Source organism: Neovison vison, chromosome 2, assembly GCF_020171115.1.
Source record: "Neovison vison isolate M4711 chromosome 2, ASM_NN_V1, whole genome shotgun sequence".
Taxonomy (NCBI): domain Eukaryota; kingdom Metazoa; phylum Chordata; class Mammalia; order Carnivora; family Mustelidae; genus Neogale; species Neogale vison.
In genome coordinates, this window is record NC_058092.1 from 8,403,412 (window position 1) to 8,428,583 (window position 25,172).

The 25,172-nt window shown below is 57.8% G+C and overlaps 1 protein-coding gene across 1 annotated transcript in view; it reads left to right on the top strand.

The window, feature by feature from the left end:
• Positions 1-19,217, top strand: part of DISP3 (dispatched RND transporter family member 3) — a 29,048-nt gene extending 9,831 nt beyond the window's left edge. Inside the window, exons 3-20 of the mRNA XM_044237146.1 lie at positions 120-256; positions 1,148-1,282; positions 1,569-1,729; positions 2,921-3,060; positions 4,006-4,154; positions 4,359-4,520; positions 5,330-5,491; positions 7,538-7,651; positions 8,470-8,606; positions 9,706-9,890; positions 11,741-11,871; positions 11,947-12,119; positions 13,103-13,229; positions 13,801-13,946; positions 15,842-16,001; positions 16,558-16,671; positions 17,153-17,319; positions 17,948-19,217. Of these exons, the coding sequence (XP_044093081.1) occupies positions 120-256; positions 1,148-1,282; positions 1,569-1,729; positions 2,921-3,060; positions 4,006-4,154; positions 4,359-4,520; positions 5,330-5,491; positions 7,538-7,651; positions 8,470-8,606; positions 9,706-9,890; positions 11,741-11,871; positions 11,947-12,119; positions 13,103-13,229; positions 13,801-13,946; positions 15,842-16,001; positions 16,558-16,671; positions 17,153-17,319; positions 17,948-18,310 (2,863 nt within the window). The 3' untranslated portion in view covers positions 18,311-19,217. The remainder of the gene's footprint in view (positions 1-119; positions 257-1,147; positions 1,283-1,568; positions 1,730-2,920; positions 3,061-4,005; positions 4,155-4,358; positions 4,521-5,329; positions 5,492-7,537; positions 7,652-8,469; positions 8,607-9,705; positions 9,891-11,740; positions 11,872-11,946; positions 12,120-13,102; positions 13,230-13,800; positions 13,947-15,841; positions 16,002-16,557; positions 16,672-17,152; positions 17,320-17,947) is intronic.
• Positions 19,218-25,172: the final 5,955 nt, after the last annotated feature.

Here is a 25,172-nt window from a genome sequence, read left to right on the forward strand (position 1 = left end):
CCAGGTGATTCAACATAGAGCCAAAGTAAAGAGCCACTACGGAGATGGATAGCTCCTGTTCCTCCAAGTGTCAACAGCCATCTGCAACCCACTTCTGTGTTTCCTCTCCACCCCTCCAGCAAAGTCCAGGTTCTGTACGGGGGGACGGATCTCTTTGATTATGAGGTGCGCAGGACCTTCAACAATGACATGCTCCTGGCCTTCATCAGCAGCAGCTGCATCGCAGCCCTTGTCTACATTCTCACCTCCTGCTCTGGTAGGCCTCCTCAGAAGGCCCAGCAAGAGCCAGCTCCCCTTCCCCTTCCCTGTGTGCTCCTGTCCCACCAAAGCCTGCCTTCTCCAGAATGCCACATCTTGAATCCACTGTGTCAGAGCTAGTGGAGCGGGGTGCTCAGAGATCACCTTCCAACCCCAGGCAGGTGGACTGTAGTCCAGACTCAGCTCAGGCCATACCTGAGGGCCCCTGCTCCCAGGACCCTGCATGCTTAACCTTGTACCCTTTGACCATTGTTTCCTTGCTAAAAATTTTGTTTTGGGGGTCTGGAATATTGGTCCCTCCTTTATGGATTATTCCATTGCATGTTTTATAGTCTCAGGTCAGCTGCCCTTTTGTCCCTTAGTTCACCTTAACACTACCTTCCCACACATCCTGGCTGCTTCTTACTGTGTATACAGTAGGTACCCTCTATTGCCCAAGCAAATGACAGGTTCATCATACCTTCACAAATGGAAAAGACATCCTTTCATTCACATAACAAATACAAATTCAGCACTGACTATGTGTCAGGTGCCCCGAGGCACCAGAGATCCAGTAATGAACATCACAGACACATTTATTAGCCCCATGGAACCTCTAGTCTGTTAGGGTGACAGATGTGAAATATATAATAATTCCCTACCAGCAACTGAGGTCAGTTCTACGAAGGTGAGGGCCTGTGAACCACCCACTCAGATGGTTCCCTCTGCCACTCTGGCCTCCTGCCTGGACCCTTCTCTCTGGGCATGAGAACTGTTCAGGGCATACCCGGGCAGTGGAGGGCACTCTGTGGGGACACAGGGTATGAGGCAGGACCCAGTTGTGTGCCCAAAGGGTGTGTGGTCTGTTTGACCCTCCCACTCTAACCCATGTACCTGTCGCCCTGCCCAGTGTTCCTGTCTTTTTTTGGGATTGCCAGCATTGGCCTCAGCTGCCTGGTGGCACTCTTCCTGTACCATGTGGTCTTCGGCATCCAGTACCTGGGCATCCTCAATGGGGTGGCTGCCTTCGTGATAGTGGGCATCGGTGAGTTGCCTCTGTGGCATGGCAGGAAGGGTGGAAAGGAGGTGAAGATTGGGAATAAGGGCCCTGATTCTGGGGAAGCATGGAGGGTGGGACTTGGATTCTGGGGCGGGGGGGTTGCAAAGTCAGATGGGTCTTTCCAAACTCCAGGCTGAGAAGTAGGACTGTCTGGGAGCCTGACCTCTTGGGGGGCCACTCAGGGTTGGTGCAGGCCCAGCGTGGGTCTGATTCTGGAGAGAGCAACGTGATCCTGAGCCCGCCCCTGCTGGCCTGGGGCTCCCGCCCATAGGTGTGGACGATGTCTTTGTGTTCGTCAACACCTACCGCCAGGCCAGCCACCTGGAGGACCCACAGCTGCGGATGATCCACACCATCCAGACGGCCGGCAAGGCCACGTTCTTCACTTCCCTGACCACGGCCGCTGCCTACGCAGCTAATGTTTTTTCCCAGGTGAGAGATGGCCTTTGTCCCGGGCTCAGCCTCCCCCTTATGCCCATAGACCCTGGGCTCGCTCCTCCCACTCACCCCTTCTCTTGCAGCCACACAGCCTTGGCCTCGAGGCTCCTGCCATGTCCCTAGACTCCGTTCCTGCTCCTGGATGATTGCCAGAAATTAACAAATGGAGAAATTACAAAAATACAAATAGTATTTATTATTAATGCTCATTAATAGTAATCCAACCTCTGCCCTGAAGGGTATGTGACAATTTGCAAAGCTCCTCCACATTTAGTTTTTAAGACATATGAGAAAGGTACAATTACATCCCTTTTTTCCTAATACTAAAACTAAGGCCCAGAGAGGTAACATGATTTCCTCAAGGTCACACAGCTGGTCAGTGGTGAGCCTGACCAAGTCCACAGACCCCCAATCCAGAGCTCTTCCCACCCAGCAGCTTTACCCTACATTGTCATCTTTCTCATCAATGTCCCTCTCATTGGCCCCATGCTCCTTCAGGCCCCTGAGTTGGGCTCAGGAGAAGGATCTGAGTTACTGAATTTGGGCCAGGTCCTTGGTGCTGACAGAACCCGAAAAGCAGTGAGCCCACCCGAGCCTTCAAAACATTTAAGGACCTAGGCCAAGTATCCCATCTAGAAACCACTAGATGCTTTGGGAGTATCCAGGTTTCGCACAGGCAGAGCTGGGTTCTAGGTTCCTTTTGTGACTGGCTGTGTGGCCTTAGGACCTCCAGGCCTCACTCACCTCCTCTGTGGATTATTCAGGGACTGAAACAGGCTGGTTAGTTTCCCTCTGACCACCACAACCCCGTGTGTGTCCCTGGGACACCCCATTGCTCCGCAGCCCCGGGAGCACCTGTGAGCACTCTCTCCCTTTCCCTCACTCACTTGTGGCCTGCTCTAACAGGCTGTCTTCCTCTGAGCCCCAGTCACTTGGTTCACGTCCGTTAGCGAGCGCTTACTCCATGCCATCGTCACTGTGGGCGGCAAGGCGCAGTGTGGACCTGAGCTTCCCCCAGTCCCTTGCCTTCCGAGGTCCTCCTGGCAGCCTCGGCCTCCTCATTCCCCCCGCCCTGCATTCTGGGAGTGGCCTGGGGTCCTGAGTGCCTTTGGCTGCAGGGATGCAGGCTCCCTGGATGCCGGACCTGAGCAGCCTCACAGCCCACCTGTACCTCTCCATTGCCAGATCCCAGCCGTCCATGACTTTGGCCTGTTCATGTCTCTCATCGTGTCCTGCTGCTGGTTGGCTGTGCTGTTCACCATGCCGGCTGCCCTGGGCATCTGGAGCCTTTACATGGCACCACTAGAGAGCGCCTGCCAGACCAGGTGAGTGGCCATAGAGCTGGAGGGACCGTGCCCTCCTCCCACTGAATGTCCATAACAGGTCCTTCAGGAACGCCAGCAACACCCCCCTTCTAAAAGCTTTCTGATCCTTTGTGGAGCACCTTCTGTGTGCCCAGTTCTCTGCTGGGCACTCCTGCAGGTACGAGGAGGGAGAAGAGGATCCTGCCAGGTAGTTACCATTTGCGAACACCTCCTCCATGCCAGGAAGTGGGCCAAGTGCTTTTATATAAGACCTTATTCCCCCCAGGATCCTTGGAGCTAGGTTCCCTTGTTTCTCCTTGTTTACTGATAAGAAAGCAAGGGCTGGGGGAGGCTGGGCGACATTCTCAAGGGCGCCCATTCAGTAGGCAGCAGAGGCAAGATTTCAACCCAGTGGTCTGAATGGCCCCCACGCCAGCCTCCATGTTAAATCTTCTCACGTTCTCGCCTTGGTAGAGTAAACATATTTAGACATAGTGCACTGTGTGCAAAGTGGGATGGGTCAGCCCCCAGTTGCTGCCAGAAGGTGCAGGGCTGGGGTCTTGCAGGCTGAGTGATCTGGGAAGGTAAGAGAGGAAAGGAGGGAGGGTGGGAGGCCACATGGAGTCGGGCCTGGGTGGCTGGCTGGGCTTGGGTACTAGGGATGACAGGTGCTCTGGGCTTGGGGCGGGCCACACCAGGGCAGGAGACCCTCTCCCTGGATCATGGCTGCCGTCACCCTTTGTCTCCCTAGAGGACGTATGGTGGCACCGGAGGTCTGGGTGGAGGGGGTGGGAGATGGACCCAGAAAGAAATCAGGCAACGAGCTCCTGGGAGTCCGTGCTGAATGTCCCCCAGGAGACGTCCACAGCAGCATGTTGGGGCTCAGTATGGTAGCGGGGCTTTGCCCACCTGCCCTGCACACCTGGGGCCCTCGGGGCTCAACCCGCCCCCCCACTGTCTCCACAGCTGCCACCAGAAGTGTGGCCGCAAGAGCTCCCTGCACTTTCCTGGGGACGTTTTCGCCGCCCCGCAGCGGGCTGGGGACAGCCCTGCCCAGGGCCCCATGCCCTACCTGGACGATGACATTCCCTTGCTGAATGTTGAAGAGGAGCCAGGTGAGTGTGGCCTCAACCTGCCCTGCTGACCCCGGCGGGAGCTGAGCCTGCCTCTGTCAGGGAGGTCACTTTTGCCGAGACGGTGTGAGGACAGGCTGGTGCTCACGGTTTCGGGCATCCTCATCAAGCATTTGGGCTTCCCTAGAGAGGATGGGGACCAGGGTGGCCTTTGACCTCTGAGGGGCTGCTGCTCTGTCCTGGCAGTGTCATTGGAGCTAGGAGATGTGGCCCTGGTGTCTGTGCCCCCCGAGAGCCTCCAGCCAGCCCCCGACCAGGGCAGCCGTGGCCAGCTTATTGCGCAGCTACAGGAGCTGCTGCACCACTGGGCGCTGTGGTCTGCTGTGAAGAGCCGCTGGGTGATCGTGGGTAAGTGGGGTCTCTGCCCTCCTTCCCCTCTGACAGGCAGCTTTTCCCCAGTGCCTAAGGCATGGGGGACAGACTCCCCCAAAAGATGCATTGGCCGTGGGAGTCCAGCACCCCTCCTGCAAATGACCCTGGGTTGGCGTCTTGCATCTCCCCTTCCCGTGTGGAATGGAGCTGGTCCCCCATAATTGTTGTTGATGGAGCACCCGCTGTGTGCCCGTCATCACACCGGGCTCTGGAGCAGATTCTTGGGCTCTGGAGTCAGACCAGCTTGGCCAGGTTGGAATCCTAATTCTACCATGTACTGGCTGGGTAACCTGGAGTATGTCAGTCAGTCCGAGCCTCAGTTTCCTCACCTGTTCCTGAGGATAAGAATAGTATCTATCTACTAGGGCAGAAGGAGGGCAAACCACGGTGCAAGGAAAGAACTCGGGCCCAGGGTGTGGCATGCAGTAAGTGCCCAATAAAGGCTCAGTGCTGTTATTATTCTAATCACGGACTGTAGAGCTGTGTATAATCAAGCAGATGCATCGGCTCTTTAGAAACTGGTAGGTACTCTCTTGCCCAAGAGTGCAAACTTGCAGCTTCTCGTCTGCCTCCCCAAGTGACACAAATAACATCCAGCCCCGAACCCCAGAGGACCAGTCCCTGACCAGCTTCACCCACAGGCTGCCATGCCACACCTTTGCCAGCTCCCTGGGGACCCTGCCCCCCGACACGCCTCCCCCATAAAGGGAGCAGCTCTTCCCCAGGGCTGTGAAGGGCCCCCCCCCGCCTCCCGGGCCCGCCTAGCGCGCCTCCTCTCCTGGCAGGGCTCTTCATCTCTGTCCTCATCCTGTCCCTGGTCTTCGTCAGCCGGCTTCGCCCCGCCAGCCGGGCCCCCCTGCTCTTCCGACCCGACACCAACATCCAGGTGCTGCTGGACCTCAAGTACAACCTGAGCGCCGAGGGCATATCCTGTATCACCTGCTCAGGTGAGAGTTCAGTGGGGGTGTTCCCCCCCCCCCCGGCTCCCTGCTCTCTTTGGAGTTCAGGTCTCAAAGACTGTCAGCCTGTGAGATGCAAGGTCCAGGCTCCCATCACTGTGCGACCTCAGCAAATCATTTCACATCTGAGCCTCAGTGTTTCCCCATTTCTTGAAACAGGTATTTACCGAGTGCTGGGGAAACTGTCGTGGGCCGGACAGGCTTCCTGAGCTCTGGGAGTCCATTTGCCTGCTAGGGGCCAGCATTGGAATAGTAGGTAGCTGTGATGGAGGGAGAACGGGGAGCCTGGGGAGCTCAGCATCACAGAGGGCTTCCTGGAGGAGGCAGTGTCTAAGCCAAGACTCGAAGAAAGGGAAAGACTTAGCCAGGCTGAGAGAGAAGAGAAGAGGGCAGAGGGAAGCACCAGCGATGGGCAAGGCTGAGGCCAAGTGTGAGACAGTCAGTCACAGGAGCTAAGGCGAGGCAGGTGGGCGGGGCCAGGGACTGGAGGACTGGAGTCTGCATTTGATTCTGTCAGGCGAGCTCCTGGAGGATTTTAGGCAGAGAAGAGCCATGAGTCAGTCTCCCGGGCACCGTGTGGATGTGGATGGGAGGGTGAGGGTGGAAGCTGGCTGGGAGACCAGGCAGGAGGCTGGTGCCCTCATCTGAGCACGAGACAGCGGGCCTGGGGCCAGCATGCTCACGGTGGCCGTGGAGCCAAGAGGTTTCGAGGAGGTGAAATCCATAGAAACAGTGATGAGGTGTGGGCGTCAGGAATGAGCAAGGAGGTGAGTTGAAGATGTCGCCTTGCTTTAGAGGTCGTCTGAACCAGGCCCTCATTTCACAGAGGGGAGCCGGAGGTTGGGGTTGGGGCCAGGGGAGGCTGGTGCAAGGTCATACAGCTTTGCCAGGTCCGTTAGGATCAAATGAGAGGATGCTGGGCTTGTCCTTCCAGCTCCTAGGAGAAGATCCGTGGACTGCTGTAATTGCCTTCATTTAATTAGGGCGGTGTTCGCATTAACCTGGCCTTCCCCTCGGTAATGGCATTAGCCAAATGCGCGGTAATCGACTGCAGCTCAGAGAGGTGCCTGAAGAGCGCCTCCGAGATTGGAGCCAGCCCCGGCCGCGTCCCCAGCTCCTCTCCCGCCCGTGCGTACGCATCGGACTTCATGACCACTGCTGCTTGGAGGCCGCCTGCTGTCCCTCGGGGCTCAGAGTCAAAAAGCCAGTCCCTGCTTCCTAGCTAGGTGAAACCCAGTATGGTGCTGAAGCTCCTACAATTGTCCAGAGATGGGCCAGGACGCTGGCCCAAGTCCAGCCCCCAGCCTCTTGGCCCTCTTGGCTCCCTGAACCGCCCTTTGGGAGGCCTGTTGGGTTTGTGGCAGAAAGGGCTTTCAGGGCCACCAAGACAGGATCCAAATGAGGCTCTTCCTGTCACTTCCTCCGCAGGTCACAGAACCTCCCCGAACCTCTCTGCTTTCTCCTCTGTCACATGGGGTTAATGATAGCGACCTCCGAGAATTACTGTGAAGATTGCATCTTTGAAGGTGTAAAATTCTTCTTATGAAACAACAACAAAGGAAACCAGAAAATTCATCCCCAGTTGTTGAGGCAAAACAGGACAGTCTCCTGTCATCTCGGCTGGTGGATGGCGTCCCATTTCCACTTGTTCCTGCTTGTGGAGCATTTATCAGCTAAATGCGTGAGAGGCAGTGTCCTGTTTGCTCCTGCCGCCCACCCTCTTGAGGTTCAGCATCACCCATTTGACAGAGGAGGGACGTGAGGCGCGGGGAGAGTGAGGAGGGAAGTTGTCAGTGTCTTTCTCGAGATGGAGCAGACAGGTGCCTTCCTTTTGCCTTAAGATTCCTGCAAATTCAATAGTTGGCATTTTTTGTTCAGTTCTATCCAGTTTCTTTCAGACCCTTGTCGCCCATGCGCCAAGCCGAGGGCCCCGAGGCCCATGTCCCTAGGGTGGGCGGCTCTCTCAGTCTCTGCCTTCCCCTGCCGGGCTCAGCCGGGGAGGCCAGGCTGTCCCTAACGAGCTGCGGGGGGTAGGTCTGTTCCAGGAGAAGCCCCACAGCCTGCAGAACAACATCCGGACGTCTCTGGAGAAGAAGAAGCGGGGCTCGGGGGTTTCCTGGGCCGGCCGGCCTGAGGCCACCCCACAGGGTTAGTGGGGAGTGTGGTCTGGCTGGTGGGGGAGGGGGGTGGCTTTGGGAGATCCTGCCTTAGTAGTGGGGTGTTCCTGATGAGAACAAGGGTCTGTGCTTTGGGGACACTGAGGTGGGGTTGGGTTGGGAGGTGAACTCGGGCCCTCGCCCACTATCCTACTAGCTCTCCTCAGTCGGAAGAGTGGCATCTCCTCCTGACACGACCCAGCCAGGCCTCTGGCGTCCCATGGACCTGCTGCGTGTGCCAGATCCTTCCTCAGTGTCTGGGGGCGGGCAGGAGTGTCCTGAGCCCCAAAGAGTGACTTATCCCTGCCCAGATCCCCATCAGAGCTGGGACACTGGCACCTGTGTGGGAATTAGCTCCCCCATGGGGCACTTCTGTGTGTCCTTGTCACCCCATGGCTGTCGTCACCCATCTGCGCTGCCTGTCATTGTCATTCGCAGCTCCCTGCCCTTCACCCCCACCCCCATCACAGGCAGCAGGGCAGCTACCCTAGCCCAGACGGCACATCTTCCCACGACTTGTAATGTCGTTGCCAATGTGGCCACCTACTGTGCCACCCCATCCCGGTGACCACTACCACCTCCCACTTCCTCCGTGCCCACCACCCACCCCATCCCCACGTCCACCACCAGCATCCCCCATCCTGGCCGTGGGCTCGGTCCAGTAGAGAGGAACAGAGCCCGCATTTAGAGAGGAGCCCAAGTCAGGGCTTAGCTCCTCGGGCCACAGAACAGAGAGTGGGCTGCTCCAAGTCCAGGGAAGCCAGGCAAGGTGACTGTCTGCCCCTTCTCCACCCTTCATTTGTCTCCCAGACTCCCCAGGCACCGTGTATGTCTCCAAGGTGAAGAGTAAAGGCCACCCGGCTGTGTACAGGTTCTCCCTCAATGCCAGCCTACCCGCCCCTTGGCAGATCGTGTCCCCTGGGGACGGGGAGGTGCCCTCCTTCCAGGTAAGCCTGGGCTGCAGTGACATGGACTGCCAGTATGGGGGAGGGGGCCCTCAGAACCACGCTGGTGGACCCTGGCCACATCGGGAGGGCGAGGCATGGTCTGTGAGGCAGACGAGGACCCTCTCCCAGCCAGGTCTGTGGTACCTACAGAGTAGTGACGGCACGGGCTTCCAGGTCAGGCAGACCTGGGTTCGAGTCCTGGCTCTGCCATTTATAATCTGTGTGTCTTGGGCCAGATTGCTTAATCTCTCTGAGCCTCAGTCTCCTCATCTGTGAAATGGAGTGCATAAATGACAGCCAGGGTTGGAGGTATATGAGGTAATGGTAGGTAGTGCTTAGGACACAGGAAGTGCTTGGTAGCTGGTAGCTAGGTGACTATTCTTGGCAGCTGCTCCAGCACCCCAGAAAAGGGCTTCTAAGGGCCACCCCAGTCCTCCAGTTTCTCCATCTCAGGAATCATCTGTGTTTCTTGGACAAGTTATGCCCTGGGTCAACTCATTTGTTCAGGGTTTCTGTTTCCATCTGAATGGTGAGGTGTCTGCGGCATTTCCTGACTCTGAGACTTTGCGTTGCTGTTCCCGCTGCCTCGAAAGCTTTCCTTCCAGCAGAACGCATGGCAGGCCCCTCGTTGAGGCCTCAGCATAAATGTCACCCCCTCATACAGCCCTGCACTGACCCGCTTCTTGGTTTGCCCTCCTCCTCCCCTGCCCATGTATCCCGGGTCTTAGCATCCTAGCACATTCATAGCCCCAAATAGAACCTAAAGCCGTCGTGCCTGGGGGCTCCCTGGAGGCAGGGGCCAAGCCCATCTTTCTCGCTGCTGGCCGCTCACTGCCCAGCTCAGGACGCAGGCAGAGTAGGTGCCCCACTGGGGGAAGGACCGAGGCTCAGACAGGGAGAGAAGGATGTGCTCCATCTTCACACTCGAACCCAGGCCTCCTGAGCCTCTGCCCAGGGCTCTGCCCGGCCCCTCTGTGGGTGCTGGGACAGGGTCGGGGAGCTGCCCAGGAGGGAGGGAGGGGCCGGAGCCTGAGGCCGGGCCCAGGCCGAGGCAACCCCCCGGAGTCACCTGTCTTGTCTCTGTCGATCCACTGCTTAGGTGTATAGAGCGCCTTTGGGTAACTTCACCAAGAAGCTCACCGCTTGTATGTCTACAGTAGGGCTGCTCCAGCCGGCGAGCCCCTCCCGCAAGTGGATGGTGACGACCTTGGCCTGCGACGCCAAGCGGGGCTGGAAGTTTGACTTCAGCTTCTACGCGGCCGCCAAGGAACAGCAGCACACGCGGTAACAGCCTTTTCGCCAGCAGGACCACCCCCTCCACCGAGAGATGTCGGCAGGCACCTTTAGGTGCCTTTAGGCACCTGTCCACGTGCACATGTGTGTTCAACTAGTTCCCGGCCCAGGGCTGGGGAGCGGGGGATGCCGGCGCAGAGGATGGGCCGGGGACCTGCTCCCCTGTCTGTCCCTTGCCCCGCGCTGGCTCTGCCCCTCCCTGCAGTAGAAGGCGCGTTTCAGGCCTTTTGCACTTGCCGCTCCCTCTGACTCAAATGTTCTTTCCTAGCTCCTCAGGTGTGATGACTTTTCTCTGGGATTCAGGTGTCCACTCCAGGGTTCCCTCTTGGGAGAGGCTGTCCCTGACGGGAACTCCCTCCCCGACCAGAAGAACCAAGCCAGGTCCCTCTCTGTGCATTTCCCCCTGCTCCCTTTCCAGCCCCCATCACCACCTGGAATCACTCTGACCTGTTTATAACCTGTCTCCTCGGGAGCATCCTGCAGCGGGCTCCTTGACCGTTTCTGTCGCTGTGTCCCCAGCGTCGGGCCTGGCATCCAGGGGGTTCTCGGTGAACACTGGCCAAATGAGTGGACGTGTGCGCTTTCCACGTCCTCTCCAAGGCACTATTCACTCTCTACATATAATTAATTCAGTAAATATTTAATAAATGCCACCCCCCCACACACCACTCCTCCCCCTACCCCCGTTCCGCCAGACCGTAAGGAGACAGGAGAAGAGACTCTGTTATATTTACCTTCTGTATACTTGGGCTCTGCCTAGTGCCTGGCACGTGAAGGTGCCCCAGAGTGCTTAATGGGTGACAGCATTCTGTTCCTGGGGAGGCGGGGGGCTCCGAGCAACTGGGGGCACCTGTGTTCAGACCAGGGCCCCACATTCATGTGTCCACTGAGACTGTATTTCGTTGCTCACGGAACAAACGTGGGGCACCGAGCGTGTGCCGACACCCTGCTGGTGCTGGGGCTTCAGTGGTGAACAAGACAGATGTGGCTCCTGCCCTTAGGCTGGCAAGCGGGAGACAACAGCTAACAAGTCAACCGCAGTGTCGTTGCAAATGCTGGCACGTGCTCTGCTCTGGAAGGGGAGCGGTGCTGGGCCTGGACAGCGACAGTGCGGACCCTGCCCTGGGGACACATGGGGCTCTGGTCTCTGACCGAGCCTGACCTCCGGTCACTGGGCACCCACAGAGGCTGGAGGCTCCTTGGGGCAGAGGGCAGTGGCGTGGAGGTGGGGGGAGGTGACCAAGATGGGCTTACTGGGCCCTTCCAGTCCAGGGTACCTGGGTCCCTCTGCCCATCCTCCCCTGAGCCCAGGACTGGGCTTGCTTTGCATATATACAATAGCAAATGGGATCAGGCTGCCTGGAGGAGCTTAGAACTTTCTAGAAAGAACCTTGAGCTATGTCAGGTCCAGTGGTGAACAAGCTAACCATGGAACCCTTGCTTCACGCAAAATCTTGAGGCTCAGTAACTGTTCCCATTAAAGCAGAGGGTGCTTCGGAGCAAGGAACTGCCAGGCTGGCCCGGGGTCCCTCTGGGAACTCTTGCACCCCCTGGAGGATGGTTTGGAAACTCCTGGTCTCCACCCTCCTTGCCAGGGGTGGGGAGACCCACACAGAGCAGGAGGCTGCTGAGCAGGAGCCCCTGGCAGGGGCGGGACCAGGAGTGATCTCCACATCCCAGCCCCCAACCTGAGACTACATCCTCATGCGGGGACGTGGGGACCTGAATCCGTCCCCGCATTCTTCCTGTCCTTGTGCACAGCCACACACGGCTGTGCTGGCCTCACCTCCCAGGCACCTCCTGGCCTTCCCGGCCTCAGCCAGGCTCCTTTGCCTCCGCAGGAAAGTGTACTTTGCTCAGTCCCACAAGCCTCCTTTCCACGGGCGCGTGTGCGCGGCGCCTCCCGGCTGCCTGCTCAGCTCCAGCCCCGACGGCCCGACCAAAGGCTTCTTCTACGTGCCCAGTGAGAAAGGTACATGCGGGGAGGCTTGTGGGGCCTCGGGAGGCTGGGCCCTGCCTTCGCATACAGATGTGACTCCCTCTGCAGTGCCCAAGGCCCGCCTCTCGGCCACCTTCGGCTTCAACCCCTGCGTGAACACGGGCTGCGGGAAGCCAGCCGTGCGGCCGCTGGTGGACACAGGGGCCATGGTCTTCGTGGTCTTTGGCATTATTGGCATCAACCGCACACGGCAGGTGGACAACCACGTCATCGGAGACCCGGTACATGGGCCCACTTTGGGCAGATGTCAAGGGGCCAGACCGCACCAGATGTGCAAACAAACGCCAGCCCGGGTGGCCACTGGCCCAGCTCCCCACACATCCTCTTGCTCCTCTGACCACTCCTGAGGCCCCGACAGGACCACCACGGGCCCTCAGGGGTGGTTTCTCTTGAGGAGCGATCAGGGCGGGGCTCTCAGAATCACCCAGGAATCTGGGTACATTGTGGGCCTGTGCTGGTTGCCCTTCACCGTGAGGGGTTAGAACAGAGCTAAGGGAGATGCAGGTGTGTAAACTGCCCCCCATTCCCCCCTCCCTGCAGGAGGCCACTCCCTGTACCCACAGCCCCTGCTCTGTGCCTGACTGCAGGGCCCTCCCCTCTGTGTAGGCTCCTCCCCCTGTAGATGTCTGTGCCCTGCGCTGGGCTCTTGGGCTTTGGAAGGGGGAGAAACTGCTGGAGCCGTGGGGTCTGTGTGACACAGATGGGTGCTGAGTGTGTGTGGGAAGGACCATGGGTGTGACGAGGTCAGAGCTCCTGCCTTGAGAAGTCAGTCTGGCTGGGTATACAGGTTTGCAGACCCGAAGTAGTTCGGGAGCCAGGATAGTCCAGATCTGTGTGCTCTGTCCCAACCGTGAATCCCCCAGGTGTTCAGAGGAGGGTGGGGAGGCAGGGAGGACACAAAGCAGTTGAGGGAGGACGGAGATTTGGCTGTGCGGAGCAGGGAGAGACAGGAGGAAGCCCAGGGTAAGAGCTTGTGAGTCAAAGCAGGGCTGAGCCTAGGGGTCTGTGCTGGGAGCAGAAGGTGCTGGTCGGAGCAGGACAGAGCAGTCTCGGGCAGGGGGCTCAGGCAACCATGCAGAGACTCCAGTCTGATGTCTGCGATGGTGGCCGAGGGCTGGGGAGGTTCTTTCCCTTGGGGTGGGGCTCAGGAGCGAGTTCCCAACTCATTGAGCAGCCCGTGCCCACTTGTGTCTCCTTGGGAAAGGGCAGTGTCGTCTATGACAGCAGCTTTGATCTCTTCAAAGAAATTGGGCACCTGTGTCGCCTCTGCAAGGCCATCGCGGGGAACTCGGAGCTGGTGAAGCCAGGCGGGGCCCAGTGTCTGCCCTCAGGTGTGTGGGAAAGCCATTTGCCAGAGGGAGGACACACCAGGGAGGCTGTGCTGCCACTCCCAGGGTAGACAGCCATGAGGACCTCCGTGCCTGGCAGGAGTCCGGCAGACACACGTCCTTGCTTGAGTTTGTGTCCCTACTGGGGCAAGGGGCAGGGGGTGAGACTTCTAGAGCCAAATCGTGCCCCGACATGGATTGGTGTGGAGGTACATGAGTGTGTGGGATGTGTGCCGTGTGTGTGGGCACACCTGCCAGAGTGGCTTTTCCCAACCAGGGCTGGGGTGGATGCTACTAACCCGGGCGAGGTCATGCCAGGGCTCTGCTGAAAGAGACCCAAGGTGTCCTTTTCCACCCCAGCGGCAAATGACTGTTGTAGGTCACCTAACCGCCCACTGCCCCTGGTGACAGACACGTGTTAAGGCCAGGGGGTTGGGGGGAGGGCAGGGCCCCTCCTCCATGCCCTCCCAGCAGGTGCATACATGCCCTGGGTGGGACAAGGTGGGGAGGGGAAGGGACGTGCTCCCAGGGTCCCCAGCCCCACGGCCTCTCTCCCCTCCCTTCCTCCCTACAGGCTACAGCACCTCATCCTTCCTGCAGATGCTGCATCCTGAGTGCAAGGAGCTACCTGAGCCCAACCTGCTCCCGGGGCAGCTGTCTCATGGGGCGGTGGGCGTCAAGGAGGGCCGGGTGCAGTGGATCTCCATGGCCTTCGAGTCGGTGAGCTCCCCGTGGCCTCGCCAGGCCCACGGCTCTCCTCTCAGTGCCCGGCCCAGATCTGAGAGGCGGCTCTACAGAGGGGGGAATACTGCAGCCCAGAGAGCTGAAGTGACTCCCCCTGGCTCCCACGGTTATGAGTGTCAACATCAAGTGTGAAGCCGGCCGTCTGACCACAGGGCACTGCCCTTTCTACCATGCAGACTGCTCCCACCATGCCAGGCCTGTGTTGCTTTGTCGCCTCTGGGGTGGAGAGCCCTGGCAAAAGTTCAGAACGCTCCCCTCTGCTGCTCTGGGACGCTGGGCGCTAGGCCACAGTCCTGGGTGCTGGGCCGCCTCCAAGAAGCTTGGAAGCTGGGGACCCGCCATCCGCACCCCTCACTGCCTCCTCCCTCAAGCTGACTCTGCCTGGAGTCTGCCCAAGGAGGGAGGCCCACATGCGCACGCGTGCGCGCACACACACACACACAAGCACGCCTGACCTGGGCCTCTGCAGGCCCCATGGCCATGGTGCTTGGCCCCAGAGTCTTGCCGAGACCGCCGCTGCTGCCCGTGTGCTGAGACCCGGGGTCCAGTCCCAGCTCTGATGCTGGAGCGCTCTGTGTCTCCATGTGCCAATCACGGCTCCCCACCGGCCTCCAAGGCCTCCTCTGAAGCACAGGGTGGGATGTCCCTCCCTGCTGTCTGGCAGGCCTGGGAAGCAGCAGGGCCGTCACCTAGAGATGCGGGGAATGGACACCAGGTCTCGTGCTCTGGCCTGGGCCCTGCTTTCCTTCCCGCCATCTGCCACTCGCCGCACCCAGTCCCAGAGCCCCTCCCAGTCCTCCTCCACGGGAGCTCCAGGCTCATGTAGACACCACTTCAAAGCCCCAGGCAGTTTTAAAAATTGTGGTAAAATATGCCGTGTAAAATTGAGCATCTTAGCCGTTTTGGAAGAATGGTTCAGTAACGCTTAGGATATTTACACTGTGATGCAACGAGATCCACCATCCGCCTCTGGAATTCTGTTCCGAGAGACACCAGCTCCCTCCCGCCCCTCCCCCAGCCCTTGCACCCACTGTTCCACGAATTGTCTCTGGGAACCTGGCTTCTCTGGGCCCCCAAGGTAACCGGAATCGACAGCACTGGTCTTTCTGTGTCTGGCTTATCTCATTCAGCGAATCAGTCCCCAAGTTCACCCACGTCTGGCCTATGTCAGAATCCTCTGCCTTTCAGAGGCTGAGGCCCTAGACAGTTTGAGAGAGGACAGAACCCCTCTCGGGCTTGGCCACACCACAGAGTGTCGCTTCCAAGCAGACCCCACCAACGCTCACACACACACATGTGCACGGACACACTGTACCGTGGTGTGCTTGGGGAGAGCAGAAGTGAGTGTGGGAGCAGGCGAAGGTCCAAGAGAAGGCTGAGTGCCTGTCCTCCCGCGGAACAGCTCTGTGGAGCTCGGGGCTAGAGACGGGCAGGATGCTGGGCCGTGACAACAGCTCTGATGGGGAAGCACCGAGGCCTGGCAGAGCCCAGCAGAGGCCCGTCTCAGGGCTTCCAAGAAGGCTTCCTGGAGGAGACAGAGCCCATGAGAGGCTTGAAGGATGTTGGGAGTTGGCTGTGCGGGCAGAAGGAACTGTGTGCACAAGCTGGGAAGTGAGAGCTTGGGGGCTCTGGGAGCTGCCACTGGTTCTGTTAGGAAGGGACGGGGACTTTGGTGGCATCAGAACTTGCTGCCCTTGTAAGGCTCACACATGCACGCAGAGGCTGGTGCGAGGTAATCCCGGACTGGGGCACTGTCTGTGTGCAGGTGCCCAAGGGCCGGCTGCACCTGCCACAGGGCAGACCAGCCATTACATGGGAAGTGTGAGTGTACACTGCCCCCTACCCATCTCACTGGCTCATGTGCCCCACAGACCACGTACAAGGGCAAGTCCTCCTTCCAGACGTACTCGGACTACCTGCGCTGGGAGAGCTTCCTGCAGCAGCAGCTACAGACCTTCCCCGAGGGCTCAGCCCTGCGCCGAGGATTCCAGACGTGTGAGCACTGGAAACAGATCTTCATGGAGATCATAGGCAAGCGGCAGCCCAGCCCCTCACCCCCTAACTGCCCAGGTCTGAAGCGGCGGCGGATGGTAGCAGGTTACCTGGGGCAGGGAGGGCAGGGTGTGGCCTGTCTGAATTGCGCACTTGTCATCTTCTCCAGCCTGGCCAAGAGCCCCGGGGAACTGGAATGGCCCAGTGGCCAGGAGCCCCAATCAGAGGCTGGAGTGTGGGTCTCCTGCTCAGGGGCACCTAGCCGCATTCTTTTCTCCTAAATTTGGTCACCTGAACAGTGACAATGATCACCATTGTGGCAGCTCTCTGGTCCCTTCCCGGGACCACGTCCTGTGCCAAGGGCCTGACCGTGTTCTTTAAACCCCAGAGGAGGCCTGTGGGGTGTACTCCTGTCGCTCGGTGTTACAGATGAGGCTCAGGGAGGTCCTGTGGCTTACCCAGAGTGACATGGCCAGCTCTGACGGTGGCCATCTCTGGGATCCCAGCAACCTCTGAACCATGGAGGGGCAGTGGGGGGTACTTATAGGTGCCCCCCATGAAGCCCAGCTGAGGACCCTCTTCTCTTGCCCTCCAGGGGTGCAGAGTGCCCTGTACGGCTTGGCCCTGTCCTTGCTCATCTGCGTGGCTGCAGTGGCCGTGTTTACCACCCACGTGCTCCTCCTTCTGCCCGTGCTCCTGAGCATCCTGGGTATGTGGGCCGGGGGGATGGGGGAGGCTAATAGGCAGGCATCAGGCTCTTGGGGCCAGGAGTGGGCCGGAGTCCCGAAGGTGGCCTCAGGCCAGCAGGCTCCTCTCCATCCTGAACTGTCACATGTCCTTAATTGAAGGTTTCCCAGCCACCCCTACATCCACTCCAGGCAGAAAGACCCCGTGCGATGGTCGCTCCCAGGACTGTCCCCGACCAGCCTGTGTGCACCCAGAAGGGACCCGGATGTCGCCAGGCGGCAGCTCCTGGCCCAGTGACCTGTTGCTGCACCTGTCCCTCCCCCAGAACCCCCACTTCTCTCTGACCCTGGCCCTCCTGGTCCCTCCTGTCACCAGAGGTGGGGGCTCCACTCTAGGCTCTGCCGCCTCCCCCAGAGGCCCTCTGAGTCCACCCAGTGCCCCTCTAGACTGCGTGGGTAAAGCTGGGTCCAAGCCGCCTGCCCACCATCCCCTGCCCCCTGCAGGCATCGTCTGCCTCGTGGTGACCATCATGTACTGGAGCGGCTGGGAGATGGGGGCCGTGGAAGCCATCTCCCTGTCCATCCTCGTCGGCTCGTCCGTGGACTACTGCGTCCATCTGGTGGAGGGCTACTTGCTGGCCGGAGAGAACTTGCCCCCCCACCAGGCTGAGGTGAGCACCCTGCCGGCCTGACCCCAGGGCGTCCCCCGAGGCCAGCTGGACACCCCGGTGCCCAACTCCCAACCAGCCTGTTCCGCTAATGAGCATAGGGCCTCCCTGCTTCCCTGAGTCCGAGTCTCCTTCTCCAGCCTGGGGAGCGGGGTGGCCCGTTCTAGTCGTGCCTCTGAAGCCGCCCCCCACCCCCACACGTCTGCGGCTTAGTGAGAACGCGCTCAGCTACTGAGCACCAGCTCCGGGTCTTTTCAAGGGCTTTGTTTTCTCCTAATTTGGAGTTGCGGTGGTGTGGAAATGTTCATAAATACATACATTAAGGCAGTTATGTTTTTAGCTGCTTTTGGTCCAAAGAAAGAAATCCGTTCCCCTCAGGGCCGTTTCTGAGGCCCTACTACGCACACCAGCCGCAGCCGGTTGTCCCAGCAACCGCTAAGCACCTGCCTGCACAGCCTCGCCAGGGAACCAGGTCATCTTCCCACCAAGCCCGGGGAGCAGGGGCTGTCCCTGGCCCTGTCTCTGGAAGCAGAGCTGGGGCCGTCCAGAAACAGGCTGGCCCCAAGCAGGGAGGGATCCCCCTGGCGCGTCGGGTCCCTGGCCCCAGCCTTTGCCCTCCCTTTGCACCCAGGACGCCCACTCACAGCGCCAGTGGCGGACCCTGGAGGCCGTGCGGCACGTGGGAGTGGCCATCGTGTCCAGCGCCCTGACCACGGTCATCGCCACGGTGCCCCTCTTCTTCTGCATCATCGCCCCATTTGCCAAGTTCGGCAAGATCGTCGCGCTCAACACGGGGGTGTCCATCCTCTACACGCTCACGGTCAGCACGGCCCTGCTCGGCATCATGGCACCCGGCTCCTTCACCCGGACCAGGACTTCCTTCCTCAAAGCCCTGGGCGCCGTGCTCCTGGCAGGGGCCCTGGGGCTGGCTGCCTGCCTCGTGCTCCTCCGGAGCGGCTATAAGATCCCCCTGCCCGCCGGGGCCTCCCTATAGCCCTGGCACTTGGGTCCTGACCAGCGCACCTTTTGTCCGGCGGGTGTGGGACGAGGTACTTGTTCTGACCCCAGAGGCACGTTATTTCCCGGCTCGGCTCTAACTAGTTCTGTTCCCAGGCCTGGGCCGGGAAAGGCACCCCATCGCTCAGTGTGGGAGTGGACGCCTGCCCGCGTGGCCCGCACTGCCTTCATGACGGCGCCCGGCCAGAGCTGGGTGGGAAGCCGGCCGCCACCCCCCTTGTGCTGGGCGGCCAGCAGCTGTGTCAGGTACCCTCTGACAGCCCAAGAGCCCAGCCCTCCTCCGTGCCGGCTCACCACAGGGACTTCCCCCTTGTACTGCCTCAGTGCTGACGACAGCTCTCCCACGGGGCTGTTACAGGGCCCCCATTCTACAGATGTGAACACTGAGGCACCAGGAGACAAATTGATTGACATGTAGAAGGCTCGGTGGCAGAGCCCAACTGCCTCCTGAGCCCTGTGCCTTGGTCGGAGAATTTGCAGGAAGAGCACAGTGGGTTCAAGGGCAGGGGCCTTTCACCCCTTTACCCCTTCTTCCCCTCCCCCCCAGCTTCGTGGACGCCAATGCCGGGTGGTCCTGTGGTCCCTCCCAGGCCTTTTGGTCCTGGCCAGAGAGCACAAGAGACTGGCCTGGGTTCTGCATGTCCTACCCCTGGCCCGGCCTCAAGGGGCTCCTTCGCCCAGGGGTGCTGTGGGGCCCCCAACACAGCCTTCCTCACTGATCCAAGCCCCCACCTCCCCGACTCGACTCTGGGGGTTGGAATTGGGGGAGGCAGTCCCTGGGTCGGGGGCTGGCTGTGCCTGCCACCAGCTCACAGCAGATGGTTCCTATTCAAGTGAAATGGCACTGCAGACGGCCGCCATTAACACGAGCATCGTAAACGTCACCGGCTGTGCGTTCTTCACGTTGTAGTAACGAGTGCTCACAGGCTGCGCGGCCAGAGCCCAGCTCGGGGGTGGGGGTGGGGGCTGGAGGGAGATGGAGGTGGGTGGAGGGTGCCAGACTCCCCAGGGACCGAGGCCCCACAGGGCTTTGGGGTCCTCAGTAGCACTGTGGGAATGGGGCTCCGTAGATGAACCTTCTTTTTTTTTTTTTTTTTTTTAAAGATTTCGTTTATTTAGTAGACAGAAATCACAGGCAGAGAGGGGGGGCCAGGCTCCCTGCTGAGCAGAGAGCCCGATGCTGGGATCATGACCTGAGCCAAAGGCAGACGCTTAACCCACTGAGCCATTCAGGCGCCCCAGTGAACCTTCTTTTAAGGAGTTTGTCTGGCTTGTCAGTTGGGGCTCTTTTTTTTTAAGATTTTATTTATTTGAGAGAGAGAGAGAGGAGTGGGGGAAGGGGCAGCGGGAGAAGCAGGCTCCCCACTGTGCAGAGAGCCTGATGCGGACTTGATCCCAGGACCCCAGGATCATGACCTGAGCCAAAGGCAGACACTTAACTGACTGAGCCACCCAGGCACCCCAGCTGGGGCATTTCGGGGCACTTCTGGTGTGTCAGGCACTGTCCTTCCTTGGGGCACATGATGCCCCTTGAGTGTGTTATGAAGCCGGACACAAACAGCTGGAACTGAGCCCTGAGTCCTGAGTGACCTTCGGGTTAGCTCATCTGGTCATCTGGAAATATTATCTGGGGGCTGGGTCTACAAGGCAGAGGTGTAACAGCGTGTCCCCACCCAGTGCATGCCTGGGACCAAGTGGGGACTCAGTATTTGTCTGGGGAATAGCCGACTTTGGACCCACCATCTATGGTGAAGCCAGACCCCAAGTAATTCATGGTTCTACTTACTGTGCCAGATGTTCTTCTCAGGATTTGTACCCGTCTGCTGGGGCTGCCAGAACTGAAATGCCACCACTGGGGAGGGTGGGGGGCTGCTTAAACAACAGATTTATTCTCTCAGTTCTGGAAGCTGGACGTCCAAACTCAAGGTGTTGGCTGGGTGGTTCCTTCTGGAGGTTCCGAAGGAGAATCTGTTCCAGGCATTTCTCTTGGTTCCTGCTGGTTGTGGGCAGTTCTTGGTGTTTCTGGGCTTGTGGAAACACGTTACTTTCATCTCTGCCTCCATCTTCACGTGGCCATCTTTTCTCTGTGACGTTCACGTCCCCTTCCCTCTACAAGAACTGGTGGTATCGGGTCGGGGTCTACCTTAGTGGCTCCATTCGGTCACCTGCAAAGACCCTGTCTCCTAGTAAGCTCACATTCATGGGTACCAGGGTTAGGACCTCAGTGTATCTCTGGGGGGACACATTTCAGCCCTGAACCAGTAGGGGTCAACATGTATCAGCTCATTTCGTGAGCCCTGCAGAGTGTGTGCTATCATACCCATTTTACAGATGGGGAAGCCAAGGCTCTCTAAGAGATCGACTTGGCTGGGTCACACAGCTGGTAGCGGTGGAGCCAGACTTTGACCCTAGCCAATCTTGCCCTAAGGTGTACTCAACCTTTAAAGGTAGACAACCTCGGGGAGAATTGTAGCAAAGCCTGACGATGGGGACATTCAAGGCTGGTGGTTAAATCAAGAGGCCTGTTCTTAGAAAAGCTGGGATGGAAACCCTTGAATGTGTATAATACTTCACCCTTAAGTACTCTCCCACCAACCTTCGGCGAAACCTGAGCCCTCGGAGTCCCAGCAAAGAGCAGAGGCTCAGGCAGGTGGAGCTCGGGACCACACAGCCCTAAAGGGGCTTCTCAGGGGTTCAGGCCGGTGATCCCAGGGCTCCTTCCGGTGATTGGTGCTGTGGGAGGAACAGGCAAGCTTGTGGGAGGAGTTGAGGTGGGAGGGGTGACAGGGAGGCAGCTGGCAAGGTGACAAGGCATCCCAGAGGCGCAGAGAAGGGACTGTCCTGGCCAATAACCTCTCCAACAACCTAGTTTTAATGGGAATACAGAGTCGTTTGCATCTCATTTGCACACAGTCCAAATAATGCCTATTCATAAAGAATACCTCACTTAGCCCGTTTCCTTTTAAGAAGCTGCTCCACTTCCTTCCCCTTGACCTTTGCTTTCTTCCGGAGTGTTGGGGAGGGTGGTGAGCAGGTAGGCCTTGGTGTCACTGTCACCTCCCCCCAGGTGACTAGGGCTGCCCGGCCCACGTACAACTCTGGTGCCCCTCACAGCTCTCCGCGGAGCCGGGTTCCCATCTCTCAGATGAGCTCCCGGGGCCCCGAGAGGGGAAGGCAGCTTTGGGCAGTACCAGGCTGCTGCCCCACCCCGCCCCCTGAGGGTGACATTCTCAACTTTGGATTTTAATTTCCTCATCAAAACTGACCTGTCCTGGTCCTTCAGGCCCTGCGTCTGTCCAGCTCCCGGGATGTGATGTTCTCCCTCCCAGGGGCTGAAGGAAGGACTTGGGTGACTGTTTGGGGCCACACCCTCGGCTGTCTACTTGCCTACAGATAAATCCCCCTTTCTCTTGTTTGTGAATATTGACACTGAGTCCCAGAAGCACTAACTCCCATGAGAAGAAACTTGACCTTCCTTTGCTACTGATGCACAGCTCACGGTCTTAATGGGCTTTTGCCGAGCGTTAATGAGAAGCCCTTCATTAGCTTGGGCACAGCAGTTAGCCTGGGGTCTGCAAGGAGGTGCAGGCATTCAGCAGGCCAAGGAGGGCCACAGGATACAAGAGGAGCCCAGGGGAGAGAGACCCCTCTCCCCTCCAAAAGTTCCCCAAGCCCCTGCTTCTCTCCCTCCTTCTCTTGGAGGCCAGGAGGTACTAATGAGAGCCAGCTTTTTTGGAGCACCTGCTGTGTCCTGGGTCCTATCCATGCATTTTTGGGAATCCTCGCTGCATTCTTCAGAAGGGAATGTTTCTGTTTCTATTTCACTGCTAAGGGAAATTGAGGCTCAGAGACACGAAGTAACTGGCCTGAGCTCACACAGCTTGCGAGAGTCAGAGCCAGGCTTCCCATCCAGGGCTGTTGACTCCTGAGTACATGCTCTGTGTCCCCTACAGCCTCCCAGCATGCACCACATTTGACTCCAGGGACAGCTGGCCAGCTTCCAACAGCTGCTTGCCCACCTGTGTGCTGCTCTGAGAGAAAGGAGCACCCGATCTGGAGTTGAGAGTCCAGTGTCCAAGTCTTAGCTCCAGCCCTACCCAGGTGACCTTGAACAAGCCACTGAACATTTATTTAATCTGGGAAATGGGGCAGGGGACAGAATGACACCCAGAGCTCTGATCTGTTCTCTGCTATGCAGGCAGAATTTGAGTCTCCTGAAATCAAGCTGCCCTGTGCCCACCACCGGTGACCGTCCCCTGTGAGTCTTGTTCTCATTGTTGTTCACATCTCATAGGCAGAAGAATCCGCATTGCAGCTGTGCGTTCATGTGTTCAACAACTTGGTTACTGAGCACCTACTATGTGCCAGGCATCGTTCCAGGCCTCAGTGATACAACGGAATGCAAATACAGACCCAGACCCTGACCTCATTGACCTTACTGTTGAGGTGGGGAAAAGAACTTTCATAGAAGAACCCCTCAAACATAAAAACACAAACCCAAGGACAGTAAGGGAGAGGAGTGAGGAATAAGGGCACAAAGCCATGAAGTCGGGGCTGGCAGAGGGGTCCCTGGAGAAGGATGAGGACACCACTTTCCTTGCCTCTGGGGCGCTGATCCCACCAGACACAGGCCTTCTGGAACCAAAAGGACAGCTTACTGAAGGCTGATGTGAAGGCATAAAAGAAGGGATTCATTGGACCTTAGAGGGACTAAGGCCAGAGCCTTCTTGGGGTAGTAGACACAAAAGGGACAACACACTGGCCCAGAAGAGAACATCTGGTTCAAAGGGACAAACACAACCCTCCAGCTGAATCAAAAGAGAGCCAAGCAAAGCACATGGAATGTCCTGTGCACAGGGCTCTCCGGCCAGTCTCCCTTCCTACAGAGAAAGTTGCTCAGGAAGAACCAAGTCTCCTTTGGCTCTTGAGGCCTCTAGAGGAGTTCGGGATGGTAGTCACACCCATTCCAGCAGCTAAATACCCTTGCCTTTGGCATCCAAGGCCCAGTGGAGTCCTGTGAAATGCTGGCCACTCTGAACAGATGTACAACAGGAGCCCAGCCTCTGGGGGCCATGGGTCCACACATGACTGTCCCTAGGGGTCAGGCTGGCATGGGGCCTGATGTCCTTTCTCAGCCCCGCCCTCCAAGGCTGCCTGGATTTGCCTTAGAGACAAGGTCTGCGTCCTGAGACCAGGAGGGGAGAGTGCGTTCCCAACCACAGAGAGGCGCTCAGCCCCCCACACCACAGCTCCAACAGAAGAGCTCCAATGGGGCTTCCTCCAGTTCCCTCATCCTCTTCTCAGCCTTGACTGTTTCCTCCTTGGTTTCCCACCTTTAATCAAAGGTCTCTCATACAAACCCATTCTTCCCTCTTCTGGTCACTGCGCCTTCATCTTTTTTCTTTGAGGCTCTCTCCCTGTCCCAGACCTGTGGTGCAGGTGAAGTTGAGGCCACCCTCCCTCACATACCCTCCCCCAGTTACCCCCTTACATTACCCCCCAACCAGGTGTGCATGGCATGTAACCCAGGCCTGGCCAATCAGTGCATTCCATCTTCCGGTCATAGTGATAGGTTGAGGGATGGACTGACCCAAGCCAGTTCAATGAATGTCTTCCTGCGAACTTGCTGGAATTATGGCAAAGGTAGGCTTTCCTTTGACCAATATTTCTAGGTGTGGGAGGAAAGTCTGGAGCCTACCTAGGAGTTAGGCCAAAACAGAGGAAAGAGACCAAAGGGTAAAAGTCAAATTTCTGATAATATCACTTAAGCCCCTGGATCCAGCCATGCCTGAAGCTAAATGTGCCTAGCTTTCTTTCTTAAGCCAATAAATCCCCTTTTCCTTAAGTCACTTTGAGTAATGTTCTCTTTCGCTTTAAATCAAGAGTCGTAACTAAAGAGTCTCCCCCAAAGGCTTCAAGTATTTCTACCATTTACTGGTTTAAGCCCCAACTCTTACACAAGACATTCAAGGTCCATCATGATCTGGCCTCAACCCTGGCTTCAGGCTCATCTCCTTCAAGGTCCTCCAGCCATCCAAGACTTTCTGCCCCAGACATTCCCCATCTCCATTCTGGACTATGCACCCATGTCTCCCTCTCTTTTCCCCATTAATGCTTGTCAGACTCTGACCTGTCCCTCAAGGCTCAGTTCAGATGCTACCTTCTCCACGAAGACTTCCTCTTCTCTCTCATGGCTCCTTGTTGGAACGCCAAGCTCCATGCTATCACGAGTTGTGTCCACATCTACCTTTCTGGCTGACAATAAGCCCTTGAGAAAGGAAAAAGCTGTGCCCACCACCAGGACTGTCCAAGGAAGCTGGACTCTATCCCAAGGAAATGGGAATAAAATGAAGGGTTTCTTTAAGCAGGAGACCATTTGGGGTTTATCCAATTGATAAAAATCTAAACGTTTGATAACACCCTCTGTTGGCAAGGCTGTAGGGAGACAGGTTCTCTTACGCATTGCTGGTAGAAGTGTAAACAGCCATTATGAAGGGTAATTCAGCAATAACTCTCAAAATCACAGCTGCACCATCCTTTTGATTCGGCAAATCCACTTCTGAGAATTTATCCTGAAGATAAACTTACACCGGTCAAATGTAGAAATTAATCACTGAAAACTTGTCTGGTATAGCAAAGGACTGGGGGTTTCTAAATGTCCATCAGCACAGGAACCAATGAAATAAAGTTGTCTCTTCGGACAATAGGATACTCTGTAGCTATAAAGAAAGAACGAGGAAGCTAAGTGCTAGCATGTGAAACATCACCCAGCTGTCAAATAGGGCGACGTTGCAAAACAGTGTGTAAAATGTGCTAGTTTATGTTTTTAAAAAGGGGGG